General features: G+C 38.6%; 2 protein-coding genes and 1 pseudogene across 4 annotated transcripts in view; 1 reads left to right on the top strand and 2 right to left on the bottom strand.

Moving 5' to 3' along the window:
* Positions 1-6,888, bottom strand: part of ST7L (suppression of tumorigenicity 7 like) — a 59,386-nt gene extending 52,498 nt beyond the window's left edge. For all 3 annotated transcript variants that reach the window (XM_054564936.1, XM_054564937.1, XM_054564938.1), the window contains exons 1-3: positions 6,675-6,888; positions 4,789-4,871; positions 495-657 (exon numbers count right to left, since the gene is read on the bottom strand). In XM_054564936.1, coding sequence (XP_054420911.1) covers positions 495-657; positions 4,789-4,871; positions 6,675-6,888 — 460 coding nt within the window. The remainder of the gene's footprint in view (positions 1-494; positions 658-4,788; positions 4,872-6,674) is intronic.
* Positions 6,889-7,533: 645 nt separating this feature from the next.
* The window catches only part of CAPZA1 (capping actin protein of muscle Z-line subunit alpha 1), a 34,217-nt gene continuing 18,174 nt past the window's right edge, over positions 7,534-23,576 (top strand). The window contains exons 1-3 of the mRNA XM_054565005.1: positions 7,534-7,632; positions 19,259-19,322; positions 21,304-21,355. Coding sequence (XP_054420980.1) covers positions 7,594-7,632; positions 19,259-19,322; positions 21,304-21,355 — 155 coding nt within the window. The 5' untranslated portion in view covers positions 7,534-7,593. The remainder of the gene's footprint in view (positions 7,633-19,258; positions 19,323-21,303; positions 21,356-23,576) is intronic.
* LOC129063902 (60S ribosomal protein L36a-like) lies at positions 10,526-10,847 on the bottom strand (annotated as a pseudogene).

Here is a 23,576-nt window from a genome sequence, read left to right as displayed (position 1 = left end):
TGAATTGTCTCTGTTCTCTCCTATATCTAATATGATCCCCTAATTATTCAATGTTAGCTGGGCATATATACACTGAGGAAATAATTACAATCTCTAGCTTCCTTTATAGCTGTAACCATTTGACAAAGGTCCAACCAGTCAGAAGTAAGCTGAAACAGTATGTAACACTTCTGGGAAGTGTCCTTGGCTGCTGTGGGGTGAGGTAGGTGGAAAGGGTATACTTCCCCTGGCCTAGTCTCCTTCCTGCTGATTGGAATGTGGATATGAGAGCTGGAGCCAGAGTCTTGGACCACAAGGCAAAACTGCATGTGGACATGGCAGGCTAATGAAATAGGAGTCTGGGCCTCTGAGGATCAGGCTCTACATCATAAGCTGTGGACTGCCTATATTTGCATGAAAGACAAACTTCTCTCTGCTGTTGTGAGTTTTCTATCTCCCACAGCCAAACTCAATTTTAACTATTCAGCTCTAAAACACATTAGATAAGTAGTCACCTGACAAATTCTGTCTGCTGGTTTCACTTTCTCTGTTGCTGGAAGGAGAACCTGGCTCTGAAATGCTGTTTTCTGTTCCTCCCATCAATGGTCGCAAATGGTTTACAGACACTTGCTCAATAAAAGATGTGCCATGTTTATGGAAGTACCACCATTCAAATATCTATGACAAACAGAGAACATCCTTCACTTAATATAGAACTGATCAGCAGATATACGAGCTCAAATTAAAACATTATTTCAAGATGTTCCTTTTTAATTCAGCATTTTAAATTTGCTCTCCATCCAAATAAGTAAATAATTAAACAAACGAAACACAAGATTCCCCAATAACACAGGTCAGGCAAAAATGAAATACCTTTTTCATAGCTTTGTCATGAAATTTAGACAAGCTTAGGTGAAACTAGAAGTAATACATCTATAAATAAAGCATTAAAAACAATAAAAAGGTTTAATCTATAGATAATCTAACTCTGTTCTATGACATTGTCATTTTATTCTATCTGTAGCATTATTAAAAAAAAAAAAAAAGGCAACCAAGTTTGAAACAACTAGCATGGTGGACTAGACTAGGGTTAGAATGCCCACATTTGACTCCTGATTTAGCTATCTATTAGCTGTGTGCTTTGGGCAAGTCACTTAAACTCTAACCTCTCAAAGTCTCAATGTCCTATCTACTAAATGTGGTTATACAAGAATTATAGGTGTCTTTTAAGCAAGAAGGTACTATTCCAGTATTTGGCAGTATTATTAATGTAGTTTAAGAGTCAGGTTGATTCGAATTTTGAACCATTTAAAAATTAGGATATTCACTTCTTCCTGTTTCCATAGTTTATCACTGGTACAAAAAAGCAGCTCTCTGTGAGAAATTAGCCGGGTGTTTCATATTTGGACACTCCAACCTTCTCAACTCCCTCTGCCTGACTCCTTTGGGTTTCAGTTTAAATGACACATCCTTGGGAAACTTTTCCTGATTCCACAGAAGGAAAGATGGACTCAAATTGGATCTATGCTTTCCTTTCAGAGTAATCTTTTCACTGTAAAAATTAAACAACTGACTTCGTTGCTATTCTTCAAGCTCCTGAGCTCCGGAAGCTTCAAGCTTCCTTTAGGAAGAAGTAACACAAACCACACAGCTAGGTTCCTCATGTCCTTCAGGCCTCTACTAAAGAATCACTATTTCAGTGAAGCCTTCCCTAGCTCCCCTGTCTCAAATTGCAACCTTTTCCCTCTGACACTTCACATGCCATTTTTCTGCTTCACCGTCCCCTTTAGCACTTAACACTAATAGTGAGAATAGCCTATTTGTTTTACTTAATCTTTTATTATATATTGCTCTAATATAATGTAAGCTCCACGAGGACAGGGACTTCCTTCTGTTTTGTTCATTCCTATTAGCCCAGTGCTAAGAAACAGTGTGACACCCAGTAGGTGAATACTGTCAAATGAATTCTGCCAAATGAAGGTAACAAATTGTTAAATGAATAAAGCAACTTCCATAGTCACCTTCCAAACCACATTTCATGAGAACAGAATCTGTGTTTGTCTGCTTACCATGGTATCCCCAACATCCAAAAGAGTGCCTAAGAGATAAAAGGCTCTCTATAAATATTTGCCAAATGAATAATCAATCAATCAATCAAGGACTTTATAGATTCAAATTGTTCAAATGATTAGTAACTAGTTTTCTATGCTTTGACTGCAAAATAACTTTAATGTCTTCTCCTCTCATTTGTGGACCATTTCCCTTAAAAAGTTAACTGATAGACTATTCTGCCAAATGTAGTAGACAAATGCATTACTTTTAGAATAAGCAAACACATCCACAACTGCCTAAGAGAGTATAATCTTTTTAAAAATTATTTTGCTATGATCACGAACACAGGTCATCACACACACAGAGAGAAATCAGTTTTTAAATCTTCAGGAATGTTATTTTTTGCTTCAGGAAACAAAGATGCCAAAATTATGCAGTCATTTTGCACTATATTGCAGCCCAATTACTCCATTGACTAAATGCTACAAAATTTACAAGATAGTGCTAGAAAATAAAAGTGAAGAATTTTTTTATATCCTGCCACTCACATTTTATGCTCAGTCTAGAATGGCTTCTTTTCCTGCTCACTTTTACTGAGTCAGCAGGCAGTTAATCACCACCAAATATGGCCCTTGTTTGGCTTCTATCGTATGTTTTACTAAGAAGTGGGATGAAGCTTCTTTAAAACAACAAGAACGAATCACAAAAATAGAAATTATTCATGTGACAGAAAAGGCAAGATTTATATTGGATTACAGTCAGGGACAGTAATCACAAAGGCAACATTGACAAACTATCTTTCACTGTATTAAGTGTTGGTGGTTTTATTAATTTTAGTCTTTTTCACCTTTTGAGTCAACTTTTTAGCACAAATGAGCAATGATAATAGTTGTTAATACTTATCAGGCATTGTGCCAAGTCCTTTACATACATTACATCATTTAACCCTCACAACTGATTTCAGAGAGGACACCCACTCCAGCTTTAGATAACTAGCTACGGTTCACACCACTAGTACTTGGCAGAGCTAGAATTCTTACTCAGGTTTGCCTGACTTCAGACCTTCTAACCACTACACAGACTGCCTCCCAAGCACACCATGGTGTATGTGTATATGTAAATGTGTATGTGTGTACATGTACAAGTTTGGTATGTCCAGGTGATAAAAGGAATTAAGAATAACTTTTGCTAATGAAAACCCATAAATATGACAAGAGTAATGACATAATTTACCCTCTAAAATGTTACTTCAATTTCCTAATTTTAAAACTTTGGTTTAAAAAGATAATATGTTATATATATAAAATTTCCCCCCTCTTATAAATGAGGAAATTAAGACACACAGATATGACTTGCCCAAAGTATCAGCCAGTAAGTGGCAGAGTCAAGACTTAAAACCACATCTTCTAGTTCTAAGACCAATGCATTTTCTACTACATCAGCTATTTAAAGATAGTTTATTTTCTTTATTTAGATTCATATGCTATTGACTAAATATGCTAAAGTATGCTTAATTATGAGTGGGCTTTATAAAGCAATAAATTTTGAGGCTTATATTAACCCATACTTTTCATCTTGAATTCCTCAATAATTTTTTTTTTTAAGGCAAGAGAAAAATCCCTTTCTTGTTCGGCATTCCACTTTAACAAAATGGTCAAGTCCTTATAAAAAAACACAAAACCAACACACTCCAACACAAATGCTCTTATTTCTACTATAGCTGGAGAGCACCACCTAGAGATGAGAAAAAAGTACAGAAAAATTTATTGGCCAGGCACGCCATACTTCCTAAGATTTTTATGGGTAGCAGAATTTTCCAAAGTTTATTCAAGGAAACACTAGTTCCTAGGAATGTTAATAAAGATTATAAAATTCTAAAATATTTTTTTGAATTAAAAATTCAAACGTTTGGTCAACCAAGACAATGTAAACCTGAATTAAAGTGAAATAGGCTTCTTTATTGCAGGACTTCTCAGAATAACAATAGCCAAAATTCATTGTGCTCACTCTGTGTTAGCTACCAGGCTGTTAAAAGCTTTTACATACCTTATCTCATTTGGTCTTCATAATCCTATGAAGTAAATACTATTCATACCCTGGCTCCCAGTTTATACTGAAGAAAATTGGGACATAGAAAATTAACTAGTTCTAAGTCACACCATGAAAGTGATGGTTAACCTGACTCCAAATCACTGCTCTTAAACACTCCAGGGAAGATAACTGGCAGCCTATAGGCTGAATTGAAGACAGAGGTAAGTTTTTGGTTTGTCCAATGTTGCCAAGATTAAAGTATTATGAAATTTTATACAAAAATTTGTGTATCCAGGTTCTCTTGGAATCATCGGAAAAACTGGAAGATCTGGTAATAATGGCCTGCAACTCTACATGGTAACAATCAGTTTTAGCCCCTTCTAGAAGGAGCATGCACAGTCCAGTTTACCCAGTCCCCAAAGTGAATACGGAATTCAGCTTTTAACCTCTGCCCATTTCACTCATTTTTGTGCCAGAGCACCAAACCAGGCCCTGCAGGCATTTAGTTAGCAACCCAACCCCTGTCCCCCATAGCACACAATAGCCCCCTACATGCAAGTGAGTACTGTCAACCTCTAAAAGTGGAGAGGAGAGGCAACCATTTTTTCAAGTGCTGAACACATTTTGAGAATGCTGACCTATAAATATGTATAATTATTGTAACCATATAAAGAGATTTGATCTTTAGATAAATACAAAAGCATGAAGGAAATGGAAACTACTTACAAATATTAGTCCTGATATCAAAGAAGATGTTCCTGTAAGTGCCACATAGAATTTGGGCGTCAATGAATTTAAAAATACTGTCACTGCCAAAAGGGGAGGAAAAAAAATCCAAAGTTAAAAAAAATGCAAATTCAAACTACTCGTTACAAATATGCAGGTGTCTCTATGAGTGGAGGAACATAAGTGGATTAATACCTAGTACAAGATTAATTTGAGAAAGTTCTAATTTTTAAAAAGCTACTTAAGGTCCCATCGTATTCTACCCTTAAAAAATTTGCCTTCACACATATAAGGGGAGGGTTTTACACTGCTGATCTGTTAAATAAACAAATTAGAATAAGAAAAGTTAGCTTCCTTTTGAGATTAAAACTAATAACTTCTAAATCATAATTTAGATAAGAACTTTCATAAATCTACAAGGATAGCAAAACAGACATCCTGTTACAGGAGAGGTTTAAAATACTCCCTAATTATTTTGGTGAGATAGAAACCAGTGTTTCAAGTTATTTGGAAGAAAATAGCCCACGCATCTGGTACCCCAGGTGGAGAGAGAACACAGCCCGAGGGCAGCGGCAACCTGAGAGCTCCCTCCTTGGCCGATTTACTGAAGTCTCGACCAGATCCCTCATTTCAAATAACTGTCTCATAAGTACTTCGGGGTTTACAAAGAAATAAAAGTTTACCATAGTAACCTAGTCTCATCTTAAATGGTGTGCCCATGTAACGTGTAGAAAAATAAATGAAACTCAATAAATAATATTTCACTGAGCTAAAAACCACCAGTCAGCACTCCATTAACCTATTACCGAGACACCAAATTCGCTACTCCCAACAGCGAAGGAAGACCCATTTATTTGACTTGCTTTAGTATACTAGTTGTATCTGAATTTACATAGTACTTTTGTTCTAAAAAGTCCAGACTTTTCCGAGCATTATCTCAGTCTTTCGTGGCAGCTGTTGGAACAGAAATGGGGATTTTTGCCTTTTCATGACACAGAAAAATAAACCACGGTAGTCACAGTCACAGTCATCTCAGAACAGAAATGCGTCCGTCTTGTGCTGAAGTTGCTATTCGGGGCCGGGGTGGAAACACTGTAAGGACTCCGGACGCGGCCCCAGCCCCCATCCACGGTGTCCTGGCTACCGTTAGAGGAGTATTTGCAGCACCCCGGGGATCGTCACTTCCCACGCGTTTTGCACCCTCGGCCCAGACTACACCGCAAGCTCCCTGCAAATGTTGAGGCAAAGAACCCAGGGAAGTGCCCGCTGCTATCTGTTGCTCTCTCTATCTTTACTACCTGTACTTTTCTATTGTATTACTCCAGGTAAGGCCCAAAGCAAAGAACAGCCAAAAATATCAGGAAAACGATGGCTTGACGAAACTATTTTAGAACTTGAGAATGGGTGGTTAAGATCACGGCATTTTCTTTAAGCTCTTCGCTGTCTAAAGCGGAGGGCAGAAGCGCTCATCTTTGTCGTCTGGGCTGGGGGTACCCGCAAATGGGGGGCGGGAGACTCAAAGGGCTGGTTTTCAAGGGATCCTGCCAATGGCGGAGAGGAAGGGGAGTGTATAAATTCTGCTTCCAAGTCTGCAAGTGCTCGCCTCTGTCCTACCGCCTGAAGCTTACAGCTCGTCGGGTGGCGTCTCCTCGGGTAAACAAGGACAGCAGAGGGAGGGCGGACCTTAGCTCCCGGGAGGAGTAGGCGGCGACAGCTGGGGTTTGACAGTCAGCTGCGGAATTCCGGCCCGAGAAAAAAAAACCTACCCGGTCGCACCGCATCGACTTCTCCGAAACCAGTGACCACTGAATCTGTGCCCTTTAGCCCTTGCCCCCGGGACCTCTCCTGGACCCCTGCCCGTCCCCGGGGAAGTCTGGGCCTCTCACCCGCTGCCAAATTCTCACACAGCCGCAGCGGGACCCTCAGAGCGTAAAGCAGCCCCAGCCCCAGCCCCACCACGAACCACAGCGAGACCCCAGTCCCCGCCAGCCTGGCCCGTAGCCGCTCGCTCCAGCCCAGCGGCGGGCTCAGGCCGGGAGCAGGTGCCGGAGGAGAAGCCGCAGCAGTAGCGGCTTCAGCCAACCCGCCACCGTCCGCCATCTTGCCGCTCCCTCAGTCGCCGGGAGCTGGGAGGGGGAGAAGGGCAGGAAACCCGGAGTCGGGAATCCTGGGATAGTGGCGGATTTGAAGTCGGCCTCTGTGAAGGCTGAGCGTCCCAGGGAACGGGGACCGAGATTTGGAAGATGAAAGAGCGTCCCAGGACTGGGGCTACCTATTCCTGCCGAGGGAGGGAAGGGGCGGATAGCGGCACCTACTCCTGCAGAAACTAGACTGAGATGTGAAGTGTTGCTTCCATACGAGTAAGGGTCACCTTTCACCCCCCCCCACCCCTTTCCTGGGCTTGGAAAAGCTACGGAGCGAGCAGGGCCGCGCCGCTCTTCTTTTGGACTCGTCTGCGATGGAAATCACTGGTATTGGGGAAACCTATAGGAGTAACAATTGCTATTTGGTTGCATGGAGCTCGGGCGCCAAGAACAGTCGAAACACGCACCCTCATAGATGAATGAGGAAATGAATGTAACACAGAGAGGACGTTATTAGACTTAAAAATCGTTTAAGGCAAGGAAGACTTCCTGAGGCGCTGCCGCTCTGAGCCACCCCAGCCCCAGCGCCCGTAACTGACATGGCGCCCTCCGGCTCAGCGTTTCCGGGCGGGTCCCTGCGATGGCCCCCGCGGTGCTTCCATCACTCAGCTTCCTTCCCGGCCTGCCTCGCGCCGGGCCGGGCTGGGCCAGAGCAGCCAAGATGGCCGACTTCGAGGATCGGGTGTCGGATGAGGAGAAGGTAAGGGGTACACCTCTCTCCCTCTCACCTCCTCCCGCGACAGGGAACAGGAGTTCGACCCGCTGCAGTGGGAACCCTGGAAGGGACCCCAGGAGAAAGAAGCTTCTTAGCCCGTGCTGACTTAACGCCTTCCGCAGCTGGGACGCTTTTCTCTTGAGGGGTTTACCCAGGCTCACAGTGGCCCCAGTTCCCCATTTCTGGACTCTTTTCCTTTTGGGCTTGCACAGCCCAGGGGCCCTTCCTGCAAGAAAAGAGATGTTCCCTTACTGAATCGTGGCTGTGGACTCGATTAAGACAGGGGACGATGGTGATGTCGCGGCGTATTAAGAGGCAGTTGTTTCCCATTGCCTTGAGCTGCTAGGGCTTACCCCATCCCCCCATTTTTAAATGTGATTGAGGCTAGTTTAGGGCGAGCCACTTCCTGGTCAGGGTGGCCTCTTAACTTCCCTTTTGCTCCTCCTTCCCCAGGAAGTGATTTTGCTGTCACGACTCCTCGACAAAGAGAGGTCCCTATCCGTCTCTCCTCACGTACTATAAACTGAACTAATTCGCAGTAATAAATGTGAAAGCCTCAGGACATTTGATTCAGAATTTGAGCACCACTCTTTTCCCTGTAGACACTCCCTTGATTGTATGTATGTGCAGAGGGCCCAGCGTTGACTTCATCCCTTGCGCCTTACATCCTCTTAACAATAATTAAAAATGGTTTTCAATTTCTTGTTAACCAATCGAGATTAGCCAGCGGATTCTTTTTTAACTCCAAAATGGTTTTATAAAGCACATAAGCCTCATGTTAACACGTTCAAGTCTGGACAAAGCATTGTGCTATCTTCGATGCTCCACTGGGGTGTCTTTGATTATACTTGGATTTGTCAGTGTGTAATTTGTGTCCTTATTTTTTCAAAAGTGTTTTAAGTATAAGAGCATATTCTGTGTAAGGTAGTTGGGGGGGGTTGTTTTTGTTTTTCTGACATCTGCACACCTTTCTTAACAGTTTGTCAGGCTTTTCAGTAACTACGTGGTTTTAGGGCCTGTAGTAATTAGAATGATTTCACTAGGCGACTTCCTATAGGACAAGAATTATGTCTTTTGTTTCCTATAGTGGCTGTTAACAAAATGTGCACCCTTGAGTGTTTTGTAAATCTATCTCAGCTTTCTTTTTTTCAATAAAACATTGGGATGGTGGAGGGGACTGTTCATGATCCAGGTGTCCTCTGTATAGAATAATTTGATATACCTACATATGGCATGCAATTTTGAAATTCACTTGAGTGTTAAATTTTCTCTTTCTTGAAAATCCTCATAAATGTGTAAGCTTATGAGGGAAAGGCATTTTATATGAATTTGTGCTGGAGAGAAAGCTATAATAAATGCTTTTTCTAAGGCTAATAGTTATTATTCAGATGAAATTAAATTACAGTGAAAATCATGGGATAACAAAACATTTGTTAGCCGAACTGATGGTCCACTTATTTTAACATTGTTATAACAGTTTCACTAAGCATTTAAATAACAGCAAACTTTGAAGTTTATTGTGCCTAAACAATACTACATTTACCAGTGTGGTCAGGTTTTTGTCTTTGACACTGATTTAGAATGCCTTTTTAATTAAACTTGGAAATACATATATATATATTTCTATATATATATATATCTCAAAGTGCAAATTAAGATGCCTGTGAATGACAGTGTTTAATAACATTAATAGTATTGATTTTATAATAGTAGATTGACCAAGTTCTTATTTCCCAGCACATTTCTTTTGTTACTTAATGACATACTAAGCAAATCAAAATTAGTATGGTAAATCTGCCAAAAAATGTTGATGAATTTCATGCCAGTAAACAGTTTTTAGATTAACCACACTGTCTTCATTAGTGTGGATAATTAAAAATAGCTGATACAATAAATGTCTCATTAATCTATATGACTTGAAGTTTCTGAAATTTTATTAAATTCTCATTCACAGACAGAGATGAAACTGATATATACTTTTGTGTTGTGGATCTCTAAGTAAAAAGGAAGAGCTTTGACTTACAAGATTTCTTTAATTCTCTTTATCTTTATGCCTAACTTGCCCCCTCTTTCTCCAGACTTCTGCTTCCTTTTAACTGAATTCAGGAACTGAGAAAGTATTCTTCTAACAAGACTTGTTGAAATGAATACTTTAGCGTTCAGAAATAAGTAATGCTTAAATGAGATTCTTATTCTAGAAAATTTTCACAACCAAGGCACTATTGCAAACAAATTTTTAAAAAGATATTTTTAGCCTTAATTTGTATTGATTCTTCCTTGAAGGAACTCTAAAGTTTCCATTTTTTCTGTTTTTAACTAAGACCTCAACTGCATTTGACTTGGGGTTTTTTAAGGCATATATGTCATGATGCCAAATATATTTTAATACAACTTTTTATCTTTGTTATGTTTTCCAAAAGCACTGAACCCAGAGGTGAATTTGGTGATTTCCTTGATGTATTTCTATAAAAGCTAGTAAGATCAACCATTTGCATAACTAACTGCTGAAGTTTTTATCACTTTATAAAGAGGAAGTTGGGTTTTTTAACTTTTGCATTGTTACCTGAAATGGTCATGATGAGCCGACTAAATAAAACAGGAAGTAGAAAGTGTAATAACTTGTAGAAGTAAATGCCCTTACTCTTATTCTCGAGGTCAGTTTCTGAGAATGAGCTCTTACTCTTCTAGTTAATAAAACCCATCAAGTTACTTGGTTCCACATGCTTAACAAGACCAAAATAATAAGGTAACATAATTAGGAAGGTCAAAATACGCGATGAACTACTTGTTTGGGTTCTTTGCATGTCTATTTCCTTTATTTCATGATGCAGCAATTTTTTTATGCTCAAGATTTTATCATCACATAATAACATGAAGCTTAGAACTGGATCACTTGGCCCTTTCTCTTCTTATCTCCTCCCAGTTCAAAATGCTTGCATATCTTAGTAGCCAGCATTCTCCTAGATCTGCAGTTAGGCTCAACACATTCAAAGCCTCAACACAATTTTCTTTGTAGTTTTAGCCTTTTTTGCTGAAAATCGGCTTAGGCTGCTACCTTAGCCGCTCTGCTTCCTGCCATAACAGTGCTTTCCCTGCACATACGGAGAATCCTTGCCCTCCTTGTACTCTGTTACTTGGTTGGGTTGATGCTAGCCACACTTCTTACAGAAAGTAGGTAGGGTTTTAAGAGCATTCACCATGTTGGCGAGAGCACTGTCTGCATGGAAAGCTGATTCATCATTTTTAAAACAGATGCGGAGAGAATTTTTTAGGCTGAAAAAAATGCAATTCGCATATTTTTTTCCCCTTTGGGTTAACTAGTGGTAAAATTTTGTGTACAACCTCAAAAAATACTATAACGGAAAAATGGATCTGCATGCTTTAAGTTTAGACAATGGTACCATCTGTAAGGCACTTTTTGAGGAACAGGTTTATCAAAATTATTTAGGAGAGATGTGGACAGTGTTGTGTATGAATACAAAAGGACCCTGCTAGAGCTCATGGAAAAACACTTAACACTTTTAAACTAGATTTCCTTGATTTTTATTTCCTCCTTAACTTACTAGATGAGTTATTACCCTTACAGGATGAAGTAAGACCTAAAACTTATGTGCCATGGTATTTTCTAACAAGTCATCAATTAGTATTAATACTGCCAACCTTTTATCTCCCCCCCCCCCGCCCTTTCTTTTCAGTTAGCTTTTCTTAGTACTATTCATACAATCTGTCATAAAATCCTTGGACAGGAGCATAAAGTCTAAGCAGGTACAAACTCACATACCTGATCTTTGATTATGAGTATAAATTTATTATCATTTCTTTTAGACCATCTAGCTATTTTATTAGGACCAGCCATACTGCTAAGCAGAGTAGTGTAATTTGTCAGAAAATTCAGACCCCAGGTTTGTCTGTTTCAGAAACCATGTTTTTTTCACTATACTTTTCCATGTAACAATGAATGGGGGGGAAAACAATAGAGGCCTCCATTTAATGAATTATAAATGAGGTTTTGTGATGATGTAGTAGTAAAGAATGATTCTGAGTGTCAGGAGATTGGCTTCTCCCTGCTGTGCTTTTGGCTAGCAGTGAGATTTTGGAAAAAATCACTTATCTTGATAGGCCTGTGTTCCTCTAAAATGGGGAGGTAAGGGGAATTGGATAAAACCAACTGAACAAAGTTTAATGAATTTTTCAAACTAATTTTAAAAAATTGATTTTAAATATTGAAACACTAAAATGTTCAAGGAGTTTCTGGCATTGTCTGCTTTTGCACATTTGCCGTGATAATGAAACAAATTCCTTGGTAACTGAAACCATGTTTTTTATCTAATGCCTAGCATAGGACCAGGTATATAATGTAGGCACAACCGATTGGTATGAGAGAGACCAATCAGTTGCATCTCCACTCTTTCTGATATTTCCCTAGCTTTTGCTCCTTCATCTCCCTCCCCGACCCCAACTATTTCTGCTAATCTCTAGGTATTTCTTGTGTTTGAGAATGTGTCCACACTCTGAGTGCCTCTTTGGGCATTTTTGTCCCTGAGCATCTTGCTGCCGTTACTGGTACCCTGCCTTGTCACTGCTGGAAACATTTGACGCCCGCCTCCACCCCTCCCCGGGAGGATTTTTCCTAGTAAATCCTATAAAGCTGCAAAGCCTTTAATGTGTGCCAAAATGAGCAGCCTTGCAAAACCCTTAATAAAAGTTTTTTCTTCATCTGCTCTAAGTCACGTCGTTTGAGCTCAGAAAAACACACTAGGATCAGGTATCATCTGCTCTCTTCTCTCTTCCACATACATATATTTGGTTCAGAGTCTAGGTAAGTAAATAAGTAAGTTCTTACATGGATCAACTTCTGAAAATAAAAAGCCTGGATAGGGGAAATTAGTCCTGACACTGAAGACAGTCTGACTGCTTGGGGGAGCGAGGCGACAACACGCACGTACTGTTCTCCCTCCTCACTTCACCAGGGCCTCCATTTGGCCTCAGCATGTCTGTTCACCCCAATATTCACTTTTAGTCACACAAACTCAAAATGTTGGCATTATATTTTTCGCCCTTAGTCTCTCCTCTCATGTTCAATTAGTATTCCAGTCAGGTTCATTCTTCCTTCCTAATGGATTCTGTTCCTCTATTAACAAATATATATATATGGGGGGAGGCAGAGACTAATGTATTTGAAAAAATAAATTAAAATAAAATTTAAAATAAATAAATAAATAAAACAAATATATATATATATTTTAGCTATATAGGAACTATAATCATGTGTTTAAAATTAAAATGGTAGGAAAAAGCATAAGTAAAAAGTCCCCTCCCACCTGTTTTCCAGCCACGCAGTTTCCCTGAGAGGCAGCCAGTATACTAGTTTCTTTTGTATCTTAACTTCCTCTTAATAGCATGTCTAACCTGTCCACATTCCTTCTACCATTGTCTTCATTCAGGATATTTTCTTAAGCTTGAATTATTTATTTTTAACAGCATTTTTAATTGTTCTCTTTGCCTCCAGCCTCTCCATTCCTTCTATGTTTTTGTGATTTACCGAAATTCTTTACTAAATTTTGATCTGTATGTAAAATTTTATCTTTTCCATAACTGCACATAAATTTTGTTGTTAGGGCAGTGTCTATGAGATAGAATGTTCGGCTGAGTGGATCATATGACACAGTGTAACTCATGGTATAACGTAGAAGACAGCATAATACCAGACTGCACCAAAGAAAGGTGATGGGTTTGTTAGAGTTTGAGAGAACCTTCCTTGTGACTTACTTGGCCTCTACATAACATTTAAGTGCTTCACTATGTGCTAGATACTGGGTTGGCCAAAAAGTTCATTTAGTTTTTTCTGTAGATGGCTCTAGCAGTGCTTTCTTGTCTTTGACTTTATTCAGAACAGTTTTATTAGATTGTATTGTGACAGCTGTCATATCAGCATGCATTTTTTTAAAACTTATCAAAATTGGTGAATTTTTGTGCAGCCATTTTAATATTGAAGATGGAAAAAGATGCAGCATTGTCAGCCAGTTATGCTTTATTATTTCAAGAAAGATAAAACCACAACTGAAACACACATGCAAAAAAACGTGTGCAGTGTATAGAGAAGGTGCTAACTGATCCAATGTGTCAAAAGTGGTTTGCTGAGTTCCTTGGTGCTATTGACAATTTGACCAAGTAATTTGTTGCTATGGGGTGATCTTAGGCATTGGAAAATGTTAGCAGCACCCCTGGCCTCTGCCCACTAGGAGCCAATAGCGAGAGAGAGCAACATACTCAAAATAGGCAAGTCAATAAAGTTATTGGTGAAAATTAAAAATGTGTCTTTTATTTTATGGAAAAAACTAAATGGACTTTTTGGCCAACCCAGTACTTTATGCATTCACATGTGTTCATCTCAAAACATCACCATGGGGTAGACTCTTATGTTATCCTCATTTTACAGTTGAGTGAACAGGCATATTTGAGATTAAAAACATGACCAAATGTCCAGAACTACTAATAGTAGAGCAGATACACCATGGCAAGCTGTTTCTAGACCTGTGCTCTTACCCGCTCTGATTGCTTTGAGAAGATAGTAAGTAAAGAGTTAAGATAGCAAACAGTTATACTGAAATACTGACATAGGCCTAGACAGCAATCTAGTTTAATGGTGTAGTAATATGGATATTTCTATAGACACTGACACATTATCGTTTTCTGGCCATGACTGCATTATAGTTACTGTTAAATTACCTTAGTGCCACTAAAAATGTTAGTATTCAAAATGTGTTATAAACTCAGTGTTGAGAAACATGACTTCAGGAATTTAAAGAACATAAAAGTCCTTTGGACAAGGCCAATGGAACTGTCTTAAGAACCTTCTGGTATGATAGTACCTTAGACCACGACTGGATCAAAATTTGGGGGGACCAGTGCTCAGGAATCTCTTTTTAATAAGCTTCCTAACGATTCTCATGCAACTCAAGAACCACTCTCCAAATCTTAGTCCTCTGCCTGTTAAGCCCAGAAGCTTCCTCCATCAGAATACTAAGACTAGAACTCTCGGGGACAAACTCATATTAGCTAGGTTGCTGAAACTAATGTATAAAAGTACAATAATAACTAATTTAATAAATACGGAAGGACTAGATTCTTTTTTCAAGTGAGCCAGGTAAGTATGAAATTGAATATTTTTTTTACAGCATGGTATCAGGACCATGAAAGTTAACTGTATAGCCTAACATTTGAATGGCATTTTCTTCCATAATAAGGATATATACCCAACACCAAAACCAAGTCAGGTCTTTAGGTAGGGTACCCTCAAGGGTGTTCAACCTTTGGGCATCTTTGGGACACATTGGAATAAGTGTTGTCTTGGACCACACATTAAATACATTGCGACAGATAATCACAAAAAAAATCTCATAATGTTTTAAGTGAATTTACGATTTTGTGTTGGGCCGCATTCACAGCCGTCCTGGGCTGCATGCGGCCCACAGTCTACATGTTGGGCACCTCTGGGAGAGGACTTTGTTTCTGTAGATTTTTGTTCCCAGATTTTACTGGGCTAGATGGAAGCCCAGATGTATCAAAAATGTGTGTATCACAGCTTCTTTTGCATCCTTTCCCCATCTTAGTTAATGACACCTTCATTTGTTAGTTGCTCACTTCAAAGTTTAGTGTCATCTTTGACTCATCTTTCTCACAATCCACATATAATCCATCAGCAAATCCTGTAGACCCTGCCTTCAAATATCCAGATTTTGACTAATTTTCACACATCTTTATTCTAAACACTCTGGGGGTGGGGGGTATGGGGGCACACTGGGGTTTCCCACCTGCGTCATTGCATCAGCCTCTTCTCTGGTCTCCCTGCTTTGCTGTTACTGCCCTCCCCCACACCTCTAGCAGTCTGTCCTCAAAGCAGCCCCCAGATCTGGTTTAAGAATTTAAGTCAGGCCCTGGCTGGTGTGGCTCAGTGGATCAAGCACCGGCCTGCAAAACAAGGGGTCGAGGGTTGGATTCCCAGTCAGAGCACGTGCCTGGGTTGCAGGCCAGGTCCCCAGTAGGGGACGTGCAAGAGTAAACCACACATTGATGTTTCTCTCCTCTCTTTCTCCCTCCCATCCTCTCTGTCTAAAAATGAATAAAATCTTTAAAAAAAATTTTAAGTCAGAACATGTCACTCTTGTGTGCAAAATCCTCCAGTGGATTTTGAATCCTATCTTCCTCAGAATAAAAGCTCTCATTCTGACTACAAGTCCCCACATGATCTGGGCTTTTACCTCTTTACCACTTACCTCTATGGCCTTAATCTCTTCCCTGTACTCCCCTGGCCCTCTGTCCCAGACATACTTTCTTGCCTAAAGGGTCTTTGCAATTGCCCTGTTCTGCATCCCTTACGTACTCCAGATATGTAATCAGAAGTCATCTTCTCCATGAAGCCTTCTTTGGTCACCCTGTCCAATTCCAAATCTTAACATTTCGTATCCTCTGAACCTGTTTTAATTTTTTTACTCCTCAGTGTTCCTCACTGGCTAGCAGACCATGTAATTTAGTTACTTATTTTTGTCTGTTATTGTCTCTTTACTCACGAGAATGTAAGCTCCATAAGGACCATATGCAGTTGAACCACCGCGGCCTAAACCCGTGTCTAACAAGCAGGCCTTCCGCTGCTTGTTGAATGAGTGACGAAGGTGGTTTTAGTTGCATCTGTCCTGATTTCATAGTTAGCTCTTAGGGGAGATTTCTGATTTCTGGGATTTGTGAAGCTGTACTTATGACTCCAGGACTCCCATATTACAACTAGGTTAATTTTTACTGAGGGAGCTTCCCACTCAGAAAGCAGTTCTTCATTACCTGCAGAATAAAACCAGACTTGATATTAGCATAACTAATGCCCTCTGACTCATCCTCCACTCCCCTTCTCTTTTATCTTCAAATCCTCGGTACCTGCCAGACTAGTCTGTTTACAACAAGCTGCTTTTCCCCCATCATTTTTGTCCTTATTACTCCCTCCTTCTTAGGCCCTCCCTCTCCTCCCCTCTGCTGTCTGGAGCACTCTGCAGAGCTCAGCTCCGATCTCAGTTCCCTCTGCCATAGGGCTGCCTTGGACCAACGCAGCCCATTTCCATCTCCTTCCTCTGAAGTCCTGTGCTGTGTGTTACCTGTATTTCTGATTTGGCAGTTTTGCTCCTTTGAATTATAGTTATTTTTAAATTATTGGCAGGTATTTACTAAAGACAGTAATTTGTATTAGATTGTTTTGCTAACAGTGGGAGAATATACAAAGACTTAAAAAGCTAAGGTGCCGACTGTATGCTTATGTTATTTGTATCCATCCTGAAGATGTACACTTCCTAGTACCTTAAGGTAGCAGTTCTTGACCTTGGCAGCACGTTAGAATTACCTAGGACGCTTTTAAAAACAGGGATGTCCAAGCCCTACCCCAGGTCTATTACATCAAACTCTTTGTGGGTGGAACTCAGACATCAATACTTTTAGTGATTCTAAATATCAGTATTTTAGGTGGTTCTAATGTGTAGCCAGGGTACAGAACCACTGGCTTAAGGCTAAAAAGAATTTGTTGACTTCTTTTGTTCTTGTCCTTTCTTGTATGTTGTAAATTTTATGCTTAAGTATGTCATTTTTATACTATTACACTAGGTGGCATAAGATAGTGATGACCCCTGTTAAAAAAAATTATTCTGGCACTTGTTAAAATAATAAGATCTATCCAGCTCAGTTCCAAATAAAGCAAAGACAACTGGGGATTTATAGCTGACAAACAGAGTGAGGGAGTCAGTGGATGGAAATTATTGAGAGGACACATTAAGGGCAGAGGAATTCTCGCTAAAGGCAGGTGGAGGACTTGCCTTTACGTCGAAGGTAAAGATAAAGAACTTGATCAGATGTCAAGGGTAATCAAATGCCAAGAGTGGGGAAATTCCCGCTAAACGGGGAGCAGGATTCTTGCCAAGACAGACTCGCAGGCAGGCAGGATGGGGCCAAAAAAAAGGTCTAGTTGGGAGGAAAGTTCAGAGGAACCTGACTAAAAGCTTGGTGGAGGAGAGAGTCTTTGGTATTCCATGTGTGTTACATAATGGCTTCAGTAAATCTTCAGGTGTTTAAGACACCCCAGAAAAGCAGCTGTTCCTTAGAGTTGATAGAATTTTTAGAAATGAAATTGCTTTACGTAAAACAAACTTGCCTGCCTTCCCTGTTTGTCTGTATCTGACAAAACATAATTGGTTACTAATGAGAACACAGTTCCTAAAGAACTACTTAAAATGACCTTTAAAAGAATAAACATAAAGCAAATTATTTGGAAAGTCACCATCCATTTTTTACAACATTGATCCTAATTTAAGATATCTTTATGCTTTTTAAACCTTAGTCTTTACTGATAATAAATCAATATAAAGTGCACTACATACACCTGAATTTTATTTCTTAGTGCATTCTGAGTCTTGTTGGTGTTTCCAGGGTTAACCTAGGAAAATAATATTTATTTTAATGGAAATTTAAAAACAAACATAGCTATCAGTAAGTTTTATTCAGTGAAACTAATATTCCATTCTGTCCTAGAGATCACTGAGAATATATTTCTTATAGAATTTACAGCCCCTAATTAAAAGTTTACTTGCCTCTGAGAACCCTCAGCGAACACAGGTTTTGTTTATTTGATAAGGGCAGTGAAATTGGAATTTTAGAGCTCATTTGATACTGAAATATATACATGCCACACCTATTAAATTATTGACCAGTTTATTGTTGATAGTTTGAAAGTCTTAGAATCAGATGAGAATGAACAACACTTAAACAGGGTGTGTTTTAAAATAAATTCATTTTTTCACCTTACCAAAATCAATTCCTAGAGGTAAAAAGTGTTGAATAGGCAGAACACACAGGCTTTTTAGGGCAGTGAAAATACTCTATATGATAATATAATGGTGAATGCATGTAATACATTTGGGTGATAATGATGTATAAATGTAAGTTCATAGATTATAAGAAGTGTACCATTCTGGTGTGGGTGTTATTTTTAACAGAAGCTATGCATGCAGGGAACAGGAAGTATAGGGTAAATCTCTGTACCTTTCTATGAATTTTGCTGTGAACCTAAAACTGTTCTTAAAAAAAAAGTCTTAAAATACAAAATAATAATAATAACAACATCCTGAAATCTTCAAATAGGAAAAAACTCCCATTGAATTCTGTACAAGTAGAACTTACTTTCTAACCAGGATAAGAATATCCTTCTGAGAGAAGTGCAGCTATTTATCCTTGAATACTTCTGGAATAATGTAAAATTTAAAAAGTTAAAAAAGTTACAAAAGCACAATTTACTACTATATTTTTTTTTAAATATAACTAAGTTGAAAACATTACATTAACTTTGAAAGATGTGTTATTTCTTAGTAAGTAGAACAGACACATTTTGGAAAACCTTTTTGGTCAGTAAAAAAGTTGCTATTATTTGTAGTTATTGATGAATATTGTAATAACGGAGAGTATAAGCTGACTGGGACCTAAAGGTTTAAACAAGGAGTGTAATGAAAATTTTATAATCTGCTAATTGCTCTTTTATCTGTTACTCTTCATAATTTTCTTACTATAAATTTTATTTCTCTAGGTACGCATAGCTGCTAAATTCATCACTCATGCACCCCCAGGGGAATTTAATGAAGTATTCAATGGTGAGTAAAGATTAGTATTTAGTTATTTAAGCCCTCCTAAATAACATATAAGCACTTAGTTAGCACTTGCTCTTTTAATCCTTACAACATATAGCTATAATTAAGGAAATCAATATTCCAAGAGGTTTTAACATATCCAGTGTCATCCAGCTACTAAGTCATAGCAAACCCAGGTCTCAGTCAAAAGCATAGTCTTAACTCATAAATTAGGATACCTGTCTCATGTAAAAAAAGATTTAAAGTAGTTTAATATATGTTATTATAAATCATAGCTTAAATTTCCTTAGTGCTTTCACTCAGAAAGTTGCCATAGTGTAGGAGACTTTCGAGAGCCATTGGGGCTGAACCGACTACGTCTGGGAAGCTTGTTAAATGTACCCAATTCAGCATTATCATTCTCTAAAGATTCTTATTCATTAAACCTGGGGTGGAGTCTGTTTCATCAGGTTCTCGCCAGTGATTCTGAGTCACAGCCAATTTGGGAAACACTATTCCGGGACATTTACAACCTTCCATATTATTCACTCTCTTAACACAGCTTCTAGGATGAAAAACATAGATGAGGCATCTTGAACTTCATGATAAAAGTAATCATCATAGCCCTGGCTGGTGTGGCTCTGAGACAGTTACCTACCTGAGAGGGACTGTGTGATATTTATCTGTATCTGACCAAGAGCCTTACACATCATAGAGGAATCAATAATCTCCATTGATAAAATTAATGATGCCAAAAAAGAGTAACATGGGAAACATATAAACATTTACTATAAGGAGTAAATAATGCAATAGAAAAAATGAAGACATTCTTTTTTACAGACTTGTTTGTAGATTTGGAGTGCTAACAGCAAAGAAAAACAAATGCAGCCTTGCTTTCCCTAGTCTGTCTTCCACATTGACCAAAATTTTCAACATCTCAGCTTTTGGAAAATTCTTCTTTGATTTGAACTTTATCCAGCTAATTAGCTCAGATAGTCTTAATGATATTAATGGTCTTCATAGTTAGAAGTTCCTTGTTTTATTTTTGACAGCTGAATGTACTGTATAGTAATATCAGGGAAATAACTGATACTGAATCATTAGATTAAGAATTGGCAAGCTACTTGTGGCGTGAGGGCTGGTTTTTCTTGGCTTGCTATATACATTGGCCTCTGCCAACACCTTCTTTTAGAATCTCTAAGAGTCAATGGCCTTTGGTTTATAATTAGCCTTCCTTCTTATAGTTAATTGTTGGTAGTTTCTAGAAACAAGGACCCTACTCTTCCGAAAAAAGAGTGACTGTAGACTCTTGACACACAGCTTTTTAAAAAGATTGCAGGCCCCCACGTTAGATTTTTCAAAGAAGAATACATTCAGCAATTTCACTGCCACTGACTGAATTGTGTCGAGCTTTCTTGGTCTAATGTTAGATAAGTCTGCAATTTTTAATCTCATTTTAAAGGCTTCTTTAAATATAAAATTAACACCCCTAACTTTAACCTTCTGTAAACCATGTTTTTAATTTGCTATGAAATTCCTTGAGAATTTATTGTTGGATTACTTATTACACCATAAATAATTATATGTAAATCTGTGAACATCAACATCTATTCATTTGTATTTTTAGATACAATACATCCAAAGACTAACCTTTCAAAGTCTGAGTTTTAAAAATCTAATTTAGAAATCTGCTAAAATCTCTCATTCGTCCTCTATTGAACATTCTAATTTTAACACCTTTTTTTAAAAGATCTTATTTATGTATTTTTAAAGAGAAGAGAAGGGAGGGAGAAAGAGAAGGGAAGAAACATCAGTGCACAAAAGACCTTGCTCTGTTGACTCCAAGCATGCCCCTCACTGAGGACCTGGCCCCTAACCCAGGCATGTGCCCCAACCAGGATTCGAAACAGCAGCCTTTTGGTTCGCAGGCCGCCGCTCAGTCCACTGAGCCACACCAGCCAAGGCTGTAACTTTTAACATCTTTTCACATTTTTTTCTTCCTCAGATGTCCGGCTACTACTTAATAATGACAATCTCCTCAGGGAAGGGGCAGCACAGTAAGTATCTTTTAAAATCTACTTACAAGGTTATTCTAATATTGGATAAACTATGTTGATAGCAAACTCATATCCTGAAAACTAAGTTTAAAAACACTTTAAAGCAGTTGGTTTTAACAGTTTTAGTTGTTTTTTTTTTCTTATAGAAAATATGTTCCTCCAAAATGTTTACTTCCTTAAAGCTTATTATATGATTTTATTTATTTTTTATTTTGGTGCAAATAGCCCCGTTAGAGCAGAGTTGAATGTTAGCTGTTAGGTTTTCCTTTATAGTTCTTTTAGCTCCTGTTGAATTTTTTTTTTAACTGCTAGTTATATAACGATTAGGCTGCTATTGAGAAATGAAAATGTTTCTCAAGTTGCCAAAGAAAAGCAGATAATTCACAAAGGGACTTTATGATAAGGATTAACTATAGAATAACAGCATGATTATTTTACCTAGTCATTGACTTCTTATCACTGTCAAGCTAATTAAGCTTTATAAAATTTCATTTTCATTTTGTCTTTGTCCTTAAAAAATTATAGTGATGTCGGGGTTTTTTATTTGTTTTGTTTTGTTTTGTTTTTGTTATGCTTTTTCAGGTCTAAACACTGTCTAGCTTTCAAGGCCCCCTGTTACCTGGCTTTATCACTACTGTCCTTTACTGTTCAGTACAAAAAGTTTTATTTCAGTTACTGTGTATCCAACTGGCCCAGAGTTCCTTTGTAAAACAGAATTGGATAATGTCTGGTAAAGGATAAGGTGAAGAGATGGGATAAGGATTTTGATGCAGAGCCCCAAGTAATTATGAATGCATTTGGTGTGAAATATAATTGGTTTAGGTGTTAACTGTAGAAAACAGTTTTAAGTGCTGCTGTCTGGAAGACAGTCATCTTCTCCTGCCCTGTCCATACTGCTTTTTGGAACTCACTTTGGGGCCAGATATTATACACCTGAAGTATACACTCCTTCACTGTCGTTAACATCATGAAAGATATCCTAATTATACATTGATATAAACACACACTAAAAATACATTTTAATTCTTATTCTTCTTATATGCATAGACTCTGCCATAGAAAAAGACATTAATGATTAGCTAGTCCAGCCCCTGCTGACCCTCTGCTCTTTCATTGAAAGAATCTCATCTACATTTTCTCAACAGATGATTATCCAATCTGAATGCATCTAATAATAAGGAATTGGCTATCTCACAAGGCAAGTTCTTCAATTTGCCAGCCACATTGGTCTTAGTTTTTCCCTTGAGAGCTATCCAAAATAAATCTACTCTATACCTGATAAGGTGTTGCCAAGCAGGGGATGGGAATAAATGTCAAGACCCAAGGGTGAGTGAATCCTTAGCTTTTTGTCCCATTTCCAGTTAGGAGTGACAATAGAATTTGATGTGTAGTTCAGATGCTTCAATTGTTTTAATTACACTGACAATAAAGCTTTGTATTTATAAACTGGTTCTCGTGGACTCTAGATTCTTGGAGAACCCCTTGCTAAAAGACAATTAATTGTCTTGTGCCCAAATAATTGATTTTCCATACAAATGAAGAGTTCAGTTTTACTTCCATAATGAGGTCCTCTGGCCTTCTGGCCCTAGTCCTCATAGCTGGCACTCAGGAGAGGTTGTTTGAGTGACCGTCGCCCTCATCATTATTGCCTTATGTGTAAAATGAGGAAGACCTGAACAAACTAGCACTTACCCTCTTTCCTGGGTTCTCGCCAGAACCATTCTCTGATCATTCTGAGCACTTCTGCACTGTGTTATAGACGATGTTAAAGAATGGGTTTTGTGCAGAGAGAGAGAGGAAATTATTAGAATATTTTGAGCAGAGAATGACACGATGAGACATTTTAGAATCATCACTGGCTGCTGTGCAGGGGGACAACATGGAGAGATACACGTACCGGAATCATCACTGGCTGCTGTGCAGCAGGGGCAAAGACTGAAGTAAAGTGAGAGCTTAGGAGACAGAGTGGTTCAGAGACAAATGGTGGTAGTCTGGACTAGAGAAGTGCTTTTCAACCCATGTGCTGCAAGAATTATTAAAACATGAAATACCTGATTATTTAGTCAGAGGCACTGACTTCTTTTCTCTTAGATTGTCAAATTTTAAAAATGACAGCAGCCAACACAGCAAAAGCTATGTGGTGTGAATGATTGAACATTGTTCCCCTTTTTTTGTTAGATCCGCAAAAAATATATTTTTTGGTGTGCCACAGAATTTTAGT

Source organism: Pteronotus mesoamericanus, unplaced genomic scaffold, assembly GCF_021234165.1.
Source record: "Pteronotus mesoamericanus isolate MK-2021 breed Mesoamerican mustached bat unplaced genomic scaffold, CSHL_Meso_final scaffold_99, whole genome shotgun sequence".
Classification (NCBI taxonomy): Eukaryota; Metazoa; Chordata; class Mammalia; order Chiroptera; family Mormoopidae; genus Pteronotus; species Pteronotus mesoamericanus.
The sequence above is the reverse complement of the archived record's forward strand: the minus strand, read 5'-3'. Positions and strand labels throughout refer to the sequence as shown.